This window comes from Salvelinus namaycush, chromosome 2, assembly GCF_016432855.1.
Source record: "Salvelinus namaycush isolate Seneca chromosome 2, SaNama_1.0, whole genome shotgun sequence".
Taxonomy (NCBI): Eukaryota; Metazoa; Chordata; class Actinopteri; order Salmoniformes; family Salmonidae; genus Salvelinus; species Salvelinus namaycush.
In genome coordinates this window covers 28,674,124-28,685,258 of record NC_052308.1, presented here as the reverse complement: position 1 = coordinate 28,685,258, position 11,135 = coordinate 28,674,124, and the positions used below count along the sequence as shown (strand labels likewise).

General features: G+C 40.5%; 1 protein-coding gene across 1 annotated transcript; it reads left to right on the top strand.

Moving 5' to 3' along the window:
- The first annotated feature begins 586 nt into the window (after window positions 1–586).
- On the top strand, window positions 587–6,088 carry LOC120060973 (MICOS complex subunit MIC10-like). The gene is made up of 4 exons (XM_039010432.1): window positions 587–669; window positions 5,445–5,492; window positions 5,611–5,720; window positions 5,847–6,088. The coding sequence occupies exons 1-4, from the start codon at window positions 609–611 to the stop codon at window positions 5,853–5,855; spliced, it is 228 nt and encodes a 75-aa protein (XP_038866360.1). The 5' UTR covers window positions 587–608; the 3' UTR covers window positions 5,856–6,088.
- The last annotated feature ends 5,047 nt before the right edge of the window (window positions 6,089–11,135 follow it).

Genomic DNA, 11,135 nt, shown 5'->3' with positions numbered 1-11,135 from the left:
GACCGATAAGGGGATTTTTTTTGCAGTAGACCTACATATGGGACTGATATCTGCTGCAAATAGATGATTTTTGTTCACCTATAGCACTGATCCACATTTTTGTGTTCACTGATTAAGCAAAGGTTGCAGGTAAAGATTCTGCTTGTTTGCTTTACTGATTTCATTGCAAGCATACACAACACCTTATCATGCAATGGAGTGATACATGACCATTGACCGCTGGATATCCTAATGATCATGGTTTGAGACTTAGCTAATACAAAAAAACTGTGGTGTAATAATGGCCATTTGGATTATTTAATTTCTGAATGCTTCATCCAAGCTGATGCAAATCAGTATGTGAAAGCAGTGATTTACATTGTGGATGTGTGACAATGTCATACATTGCATTTCATATTATATTTATTTCAGTGGCACAACCTACTTCACTACAGTTTCTAACATTGCAATGTTGTCGAAATGTTGCAGAAATTAAATAGTCATATAGAGCAAATATTGTCATCACATGCATCCACGTAAAATACATATCTGCAACATTATGTTGACGTAGGGGATCACATGACCTAAATCTCGCGATTTTTGAAGATGTGAGTCAGAAGCTGAAAACAATGGCAAATGAACACGAACAGAAGTGGGACCGATGCCTAGCTGATAGCGCTGTGAAGATAGGTAAATATTGATATTTCATGATTGCATTTATTAAGAAATTGATTCCAAACAGAGTACAACCTAAAAATGCGCAGTGTAAGCCGGGGACCAGGTGCATGAGCTTAGTAAGGCCACCTGTCTACTTATGTGGGCCATAACTTACCCGATGAGGTCCATTGACAATTTAAACCAAAAGCCCCATCAACATAGGGCTTTTTTTTTGTTTTGTATGGTTTGTTGTAATTATATTTCAGGCAATTGTGTCGAAGAAACGGACCAAAACATTTGCGCGCTCATGTCCTATATTTTTGTATTATTCTGCGACCAGTCCAGGAAACACATTGTGCCCTTCACCGTCAGTTACGGGTTTGAGTTAACTTTTCAGTGACAGTAACTATTAGTCCTATAACATGCTGTAAAATGTTGCTTACATTGCATTGATATAAAATCAAAGAAATACTGAAACTGGCATATGACATTGAGTCCTCTAGTCTTAATAGGGTAATACGATTAACTGAACCATTAAACTATCCCGTAATGATGCACATGAAATGCATGCTCAAAGCATAGGACTGCATTACACATTGTGACATGACATATAGCTACATAAAGCATAAGTGACATTTGTTAGTGTTAGAATTTCTGCACGTGACATTAACTTGAAACAGAACATTTTAATCATGCATATCAACACATGTTTGAAGTGTTTCATCCCCTACACGATCCAGCAACTGTAATAGTAAAGTAACTTTATGATTAAGTAGATTAGGGAAGACAGTATAGTGCAACTGGGCTATACCGTCTTTGCTGACTTTGCTGTAAAGTGTTATAACAATTTCCATTAAAAGTAAGTTAAGCATACATTACACATATAAATAGTTTTAAATGGGCTTGATAAGGTGATCAAGAGGCAAAAGGAATGCACACCAATTTAGGTGAGGTGCTGGCTAGCGGAGTAGAACACTTGAAAAATGTAAAGGAGAGTGGCACACTCTCTAGGAGCTCAGATGCAATAATTTAATAACCTAATTACCAAAGTTTCAACAGACGAGCTGTCTTCATCAGGGTATAATGACAAACACTGCAGGGTGACTAGTTTTATATAGTGTCACTGTCAAAGGACACACACAGGTGTCTGTAATCATGGCTGGGTGTGGCCTGATATCATTGGTTAATTCTCAGATTTAATTTTATTTATTTATTTCACCTTTATTTAACCAGGTAAGCTAGTTGAGAACAAGTTCTCATTTACAACTGCGACCTGGCCAAGATAAAGCAAAGCAGTGCGACACAAACAACAACACAGAGTTACACATGGAATAAACAAGCGTACAGTCAATAACACAATAGAAAAAAAGAAAGTCTATATACAGTGTGTAAATGGCGTGAGGAGGTAGGCAATAAATAGGCCATAGTAGCGAAGTAATTACAATTTAGCAGATAAACACTGGAGTGATAAATGAGCAGATGATGATGTGCAAGTAGAGATACTGGTGTGCAAAAGAGCAGAAAAGTAAATAAAAACTATATGGGGATGAGGTAGGTAGATTGGGTGGGCTATTTACAGATGGACTATGTACAGCTGCAGCAATCGGTTAGCTGCTCAGATAGCTGATGTTTAAAGTTAGTGAGGGAAATATAAGTCTCCAGCTTCAGCGATTTTTGCAATTCTTTCCAGTCACTGGCAGCAGAGAACTGGAAGGAAAGGCGGCCAAAGGGGGTGTTGGCTTTGGGGATGACCAGTGAGATATACCTGCTGGAGCGCGTGCTATGGGTGGGTGTTGTTATCGTGACCAGTGAGCTGAGATAAGGCTGAGCTTTACCTAGCATAGACTTATAGATGACCTGGAGCCAGTGGGTCTGGCGACGAATATGTAGCGAGGGCCAGCCGACTAGGGCATACAGGTCGCAGTGGTGGGTGGTATAAGGGGCTTTGGTAACAAAACGGATGGCACTGTGATAGACTGCACCCAGTTTGCTGAGTAGAGTATTGGAAGCTATTTTGTAGATGACATCGCCGAAGTCGAGGATAGGTAGGATAGTCAGTTTTACTAGGGTAAGTTTGGCGGCGTGAGTGAAGGAGGCTTTCTTATATAAAAAATAAAAACATGAATGGATAGCATATGATCATAGATACAATTTGGGTACATAGGCCTACAAACATTTTCAATAGCAAAATCACAAGAACGTCTTCAGATCAAAGTTTACGTTGAGACCTAAGGGAGCAAGGGTCTTTAAATTAAAGATCCAGGCAACTTCTCGTTTAACAATAAATTGTTGAGGTCACCTCCTCTCCTAGGGAGGGTGACATGTTCGATGCCGATATAAAGTAAGGACGAAATCGAGTGGTTTGCTTCCAAAAAGTGGGCCGCAACTGAGTAAGTCGAGTTTTTGCACCTAATGGTGCTAATATGCTCCGAGATTCGTACTTTTAATTCACCCTTTGTTTTACCCATGTAATTTTTACCGCAAGGACAAGTTATAAGATAAATAACTGCCTTAGTGGAGCATGTGATAACACCTTTAATTGGGATCTGTTTCCCTGTTTGGGGGTGTTTGAAGGATCTACATTTATAAGTGCCATTGCATTGAGCACAGCCATTAATTTCACTTGTAGTTTACATCCAGTAGGGGCGCAAATAGACATTGTGCAGGGATATCTTGGGGTGATAAATCAGAGTTTACCAATTGATCTCTGAGACAACATAAAGGTGATAACACAATGTCAACAATGCAGTGTGAAGGTGGTGTCCAATATCCATAATAAAGGAATATTGTCTAAGAACATGACACACAACATTCTGATCTGGAACCAATGATATTCCTGCACCCGTACAAATATTTGGGGAAATTGTCTCTGTAAGTAGTTTTGCTTAAAGAGTGATTTGAATTATCATCTTTCTTACAGAGGTATTTGGTTTAGGAATGTTTGCTAGCTTTGGAGCAACTAGCCATGAGGACTGCCAAACTTAATATTTTCCTTGTTTTTAGATTTACTGTATTCCCCGAAAAGGTATGTGTGTTGACAACAGCTGGGTTTACAATAATCCACACTTACAGTGTTAAGAGGCCAAAGGTTGTGAAATCACGTTGCCCCCAGCAGGGAGCCTGTAATAGCCAGCCTATCAGGACAGACAGGAAAGCTGCTGCACAGTAAGAGGGGAACAACAGAAAAGAAGAATGATGGATGCACAGTCAGGAGAGAAAGGGGGAGGAGGAAGGAAAGGTAAAGATATCAGAGGAACAGAGGGAGTCAAGCTGTGGTTGTATAGAGGTTCATAATAGTAAATCTGTTGCAGATCTGGCCTCATATTTGGCCGGCTCCACTGCTTTTCGGCAACAATCACAGGGAGAGGGAGAGGGAGGAGGAGACATGGAAAGGAAATGAGAGAGAGAGTGGGGCTAAAGAGACAGAAGTTGTCTGTAAATCTTAAAGGCCCATTGCTGTCTCAAGTTTAGTTATTTTTTTGTAAGTTTTTTGAATATATATATTTCCACACTGTTGGACTAATACTGTGAAATTGTGAAGATAATAATTCCCTTTTTAGTGTAAGAGCTGTTTGAAAAGACCATCTACAATTTCAAACCCTGTTTTGGTCAGATAGAGTTTTTGCCGGCCTGGTGTCATCACCAGGCAGTAAAGTAGTTTAATAGACCAATAAGAAAGTTCCAAACCTCTCTGCCAATAACCACTCGTTTTCAGTTTCCCCCTCCCCACTCAGACCACTCCCAGACAGTCCAAGCAACAATCACAGTAATGCACTTAATTGTTACACGGAACTGATTTGATATTGTGGGTTAAAAAAACGGCTGCATTGGACTTATTTTTTTTTGGATTAAGTTCAGACTGGAAAGCGAAGGGGGGGGGCAGCAGAGTTTGTAGAGGAGCATGATGTGTCTGTTAGCAGCAATAAAGATGTCTCGGATGTTGTCCCTTTGTTTTTGTGGTCTTGTTTGACATTTGTAAGTTGTGTAATTGAGACGGAGGGAGCAGTGTCTGAGTGCTTTGGCAGCTGCGTATCGGTCATGCTGCATAGCTCTCTGAATCCAATTAAGAAGTGGAGGGGCCCAAACTGTTGTTTTTATGTATTTCTGCGCTGGCTGGCCCTTGGAGCTGGGTGGGGCGCTGCACACAGCGAGGTGAAGCTAAGCACACAAACACATTCTATCTCTTCAAATGCCCCCTCGGGTCCACACTTACACTCTATCATTGTGTCTTATTTGTGTCTTGTCTGTCCATCTCCCTGCCATGAAGATCACCTCACCTGGACCCTCTGCTTGACCTGACTGGACTCTCACTCTCCCTAACTTAAACATCCCAGATCTCTAGATCACACTGCTAGTTCTCTATCTCACTCAACCCGCCTCTCATCTGTCCTCCCCCTTCGTGTCTTTCCTTTACAGCACTAGCTCCTCCTACCCCTTGACATCTCTCTCACTCAATGACATTTTTTTTGCTCTCGTTTGCTCTTTATTTTTTTATTATTTTGTCTTAAGTTTACTTTCACATGCTTTTCTTCATTTTCCCCCTCTGCTTCTCTCTCTAATGAACAATGTCTGGCTGACAGGTGCTGTTTGGCCATGTTGCCCCTCACCTCACCTCATTAGAGCAGACTAACTTCCAAGCACAACAGGGAATTCCATACCTGTGTGTATGTGTGCATTACCCCAATACTTAATCATAGGGTGTGCTGCAGGCTTGTTTTTTTGTTTCTATTCCTCTGTGGAGAGGTTTATGCACCTCCTTTCACCCCCTTTCTTTTCTTTCTTTCCTCTCTCTCGCTGTCTCTCTCTAGCGACCGGCCTTGGCGTGGGGATTGTGTTCTCAGTCCTCTTCTTCAAACGTGAGTATTGCCTCAGACAGCAGAGAACAGTAATTGTAATAATAACGCTGTCCATGTGTTGATCTTTGTGGGAGTTATGGTTTGTTTCATATAAGTGAATTGTCTGTCTCGTCTCTAGGGCGCACTTGGCCAGTGGCATTTGGATCAGGTGTGGGGCTGGGCATGGGCTACTCCAACTGCCAGCAGGACTTCAGGTCACCTTACCAGCTCCATGGTCACAGGGTAAAGGTGAGCAAATCACACACGTCATGACCAAGGTCGATGCCATTAAGGTTGAAACACAGTATTCCATCTTTTTTTCCCTCAACAATAATTGCACATAATAAAATGACTGTTCTATTTAATCTCTTTCAGGAACAGTAGAAGACTGAGGAGAGTTGGCTGATGTAGAAGTTGTCTCGTCCTCATTATTTTGCTGCTTGTTTTTATTTTATTTTGCTGCTTGTCTCCCTGCTACCCAATGTATTTACTGTGTGAGTCTCACAGGGCAGTCGTGTATTTTTGTGTATATATAAGTAATGAATCATTTGACAGAAAATTCCTGATTTACTTCTGTCTTGTATCTGTGTGAATAAAGTTTGAATGCTAACAAAGAACATGTCTATTTTGAAATGAGTTTGGCAAGCTGTGTGTGTTAGAGAGCGGGAGGGAAAGGAAGAATGACAGTATTTTGTGTGTGAATGAGTAGGAGAGTTAAACTCCTGCTGTCCTGCTACAGCCCTCAAGGAAAGAGGGAAAGCAGGGAAAAATGAGAGCTAAAGAAAATGAAGCCATGGATAAAATCTGGATGATGGAGAGGGTGTGGAACAAAGATATTCCTAAATGTACAGAGAGAGGTTAGATAAATGTTTAGTGAGAGGGCTGTATACTACAGGTGAAGATGTGGTCAGGTGGTAAATGCAAAGTGTGGGGGAAACAATATCTGCTGTGTATTGCTACCATCTACCAATACGACACTGTATATTGCTACCTAGCACTAAGATGAATAGTTTAAGCGGAGGAACTGTAGGACATGTTACATGTTGCGCTTGTAAGAAGGATTGCAATAGACTTTGTTCCAGGTACAGCTACACCATGCAGACTTTCTTCATCTGGGAGTGTTTGGGAGCAGGACAATGGCAGAGTACCTGTGTGTGTGCTTGTATGTGTATGTTGGAAGCGGTTGGAAGTGTTGGCAGTGATTGTGTAGGTGGTGCACGGAGAAGAGATCATGTTAGCTTGTGTGTCTTTTGTGAACAATCCTCTATGTCTGTGTGTTCATTGGCAGTACTGATTGTGTCTGGGAGTATGTTTTGGGAGTGTGTTTGTCCAGCCCCCTGGTGCAGCAGAATTTGTGGAATGTTCTGGAATGCCAGTTCTGGACTGAAGCTCAGCCCTTATTACTAACAGGTGAGTTCCGCTCCGTGCACGTCTGAACACACATTCACACTTTCACTTCAAGGCACATATTTAAACACATGTTCATACGCATATGTACTGAAATTCACATGCACACTCATAGGCTTAAACTATACACATTTCTTACAGCACACATCCAGATATGACCAGCCCCGCATATACAATCTCAAACCCTTATTTGCAACATAGAATACATTTCAAAATTACATTCACATGTATCTCTCTCCATAGTAGATACAGTACATTATTCAACAGTGGTGTGCGTGTGTGTGTGTATGTATGTATATATATATAGATATATATATATATATATATCACACACACAGTACCTATCAACATTCAAGAGTTTTTATTTTTTCTACATTGTAGAATAATAGTGAATACATCAAAACTATGAAATAACACATATGGAATCATGTAGTAACCAAAAAAGTATTAAACAAATGTAGATTTCAGATTCTTCAAAGTAGCCACCCTTTGCCTTGATGACAGCTTTGCACACTCTTGGCATTCTCTCAACCAGCTTCACCTGGAATGCTTTTCCAACAGTCTTGAAGGAGTTCCCACATATGCTGAGCACTTGTTGGCTGATTTTCCTTCACTCTGCGGTCCAACTCATCCCAAACCATCTCAATTGGGTTGAGGTCGGGTGATTGTGGAGGCCATTGTCCTGTTGAAAAACAAATGATAGTCCCACTAAGCGCAAACCAGATGGGATGGCGTATCGCTGCAGAATGCTGTGGTAGCCATGCTGCTTAAGTGTGCCTTGAATTCTAAATACATCACAGACAGTGTCACCAGCAAAGCACCATCACACCACCTCCTCCATGCTTCATGGTGGGAACCACACATGCGGAGATCCTACTGCATCTCACAAAGACTTGGCGGTTGGAACCAAAAATCTAATTTGGACTCATCAGACCAAAGGACAGATTTCCACCGGTCTGTCTATTGCTCGTGTTGCTTGGCCCAAGCAAGTCTCTTATTATTATTGGTGTCCTTTGGTAGTGGTTTCTTTGCAGCAATTCGACCACGAAGGCCTGATTCACGCAGTCTCTGAACAGTTGATGTTGAGATGTGTCTGTTACTTGAACTCTGTGAAGCATTTATTTGGGCTGCAATTTCTGAGCCTGGTAACTCTAATGAACTTATCCTCTGCAGCAGAAGTAACTCTGGAACTTCCTTTCCTGTGGCGGTCGTCATGAGAGCCAGGTTCATCATAGTGCTTGATGGTTGAAACTTTCAAAGTTCTTGAAATTTTCCGGATTGACTGACCATGTCTTAAAGTAAAGAATGACTGTCATTTCTCTTTGCTTATTTGAGCTGTTCTTACCAAAATATGGACTTGGTCTTTTACCAAATAGGGCTATCTTCTATATACCACCCCTACCTTGTCACAAAACAACTGATTGGCTCAAATATATTAAGAAGAAAATAAATTCCACAAATTAACTTTTAACAAGGCACACCAGTTAATTCAAAAGCATTCCAGCTGACTACCTCATGAAGCTGGTTGAGAGAATGCAAAGAGTGTGCAAAGCTGTCATCAAGGCAAGGGGTGGCTACTTTGAAGAATCTAACATAAACAAATCAAAATATATTTTAACACTTTTTTGGTTACTACATGATTCCATATGTGTTATTTCATAGTTTTGATGTCTTCACTAATATTCTACAATGTAGAAGATAGTAAAAATAAAGAAAAACCCTTGAATGAGTAGGTGTGTCCAAACTTTTGACTGGTACTGTGTATGTATGTATGTATGTTGAACAAAAATATGAATGCAACATGTAAAGTGTTGATCCCATGTTTCACTAGCTGAAATAAAAGATCCCAGAAATGTTCCATACACACAAGCTTATTTCTCAAATGTTGTGCACAAATTTGTTTACATCCCTGTTAGGGAGCATTTTTCCTTTGCCAAGATAATCCATCTACCTGACAGGTGTGACGTATCAAGAACCTGATTAAACAGCATGCTCATTACACAGGTGCACCTTGTGCTGTAGACAATAAATGGCCACTCTAAAATGTGCTGTTTAGTCACACAACACAATGCCATAGATGTTGCAAGTTTTGACGGAGCATGTAATTGGCATGCTGACTGCAGGAATGTCAACCAGACCTGTTGCCAGAGAATTCAATGTTCATTTCTCTATCATGTCTGTAATAAGGGCCTTTGTGGGGAAAAACTCATTCTGATTGGCCGGGCCTGTCTCCTCTGTGGGTGGGCCTATGCCCTCCCATGCCCAGCCTTGGCTGCACTCCTTCCTAGTTGTGAAATCCATAGATTAGGGCCTAATAAATGTATTTCAAATGACTGATATACTTCCATGAGCTGTAACTCAGTAAAATCTTTGAAATTGTTGCATGTTGCGTTTATTTTTTTGTTCAGTATATAAACAAAAGTTATTTCAAACGAGCAAAGATAGACAGAGACACACTCTTACACACACATACAGTACATGTAAACACTCCTGCACGCATTCTGCAATGCATTAGTCACAAAGTAAGGAGTATGTGTTGGCATCCTCTCAAAAACAGATTCCGTTATTTCACTCTTCCCCTGTCTATTAATATAGTATTTGTCTGCAAGAGTGCATGGGAGCTTATGGATACAATCAAAGCTGCACACTTGCAGAGGGGGAGGGAAGTGGGGATAGATTTCTGGGGCATAAGAGTGTACCTGTCTGTGCCTGTCTGACAGATTCTCCAGAACGACAATCATAATCACTATTAACCTTGCCACTAATCAGAAAACACAGAGCTGGTTCAGATATCATATGCAGGTTGGCGTTTATTATCAGTAGTCTTATCCTGGAGGCAGAACTTAACTATTTCCCCTTAGATAGGGCAGCTGCAAAGTCAAAATTACCTATATTGTAAAAATGTATGAATACAAAAATTATATGTTTGGTCTTCATTTAAGGTTAGGATTAGGTTTAGCATTGTGGTTAAGGTTAGGATTTAGGTTTAAAATCTAATTTTATCACTTTATGGCTGTGCCAGCTAGTGACTGCTCAGCAGAGCTGCCTCCAGAACAAGATTCACGACAAAAAAAAACACTAACATGCATATCATACGCATGTCAAAATCATAATTACAACAATTTTTCCATCAGATGTGGTCTGTTCTGCAGCCAGAACTGACATGAGGTAGTGAGAGAGAGAGAGCGCAGCGCCAGGGCAGCATGCACAGATTTTATTTGAGGAAAATAGAGTTCCATCACTGTAGTGGCTGTTGAAGACATTTCTGTTCATAGAGAGGCAAAATTCCTCCATTATGCCAAATCCTAATGTGGAATAACCACTGGCAGTCTGGGACAGTGACTGACTGTACTGGAGTGGTGCACAGCTCATGAGTCATGATCTAAGGAGCGTCTGCTGGTTTTAATTTGTCTCTGGCACTTACTTCCTCAATAGATTTATTGGAAGGTCCATTCATTGTTGTCAAGGTATTAATCAGTGGCTTATTCAAAGATTGGGACAAAACCAACCTGAACAGTCTGGCCCTCAAGGACAGCATGCATGGCCTGCCTACTGTATCTACACTTCCACTCTGAGCAAGAGGGGGGTCTACTAATCTAACACAGATGGTCATATTGTTTTAAGATGGTCATACCATGGATCATTTAGCTGTTTGATTTTGAATTTTAGGACCCTTGTAGGTGTGTATATATATACAAATATTTGATGAGACATTGAATTTGGCCTTACTGCTACTAGCCTATAGAAACACATTGAATGACACATTCATACATGGTAAATCAGATAGGCAATACAATAAATCAAAAGGAAGTGTGAACTGACACAAGTGATGCATTTGTTACTATTTGCAATATATAGGGGTTCACAGCGAAGCTATTCTTAGATTTTTTTAAATCTTTGACATCGTCAAATAACTCAAGCATAGATTGTTTACTTTAAAAAAATATTGGCACACAGAAACTAGAGGCCATGAGTAACCTGGTAAAAAAAATGGCACCGACTGGCCTGTAGGTGGAGCTGTTAGAAGGGTCAAAGATCATACCACCAAGACATGCTAACCTCCCCTGTTATTGGTAATGGTGAACAGTTAGCATGTTTTGGGGGTTTGATCTTTAACCCTCTAACTTTCTCACTCATCATTATTCACAATTAATTCAGGATTATCCATAATCATGGTAGCATCCACATTAATGTAGAAGTGCTCAGAAACATATGCTATTATTATTTATAATAGTGACTCCAAAATGGCACTACATT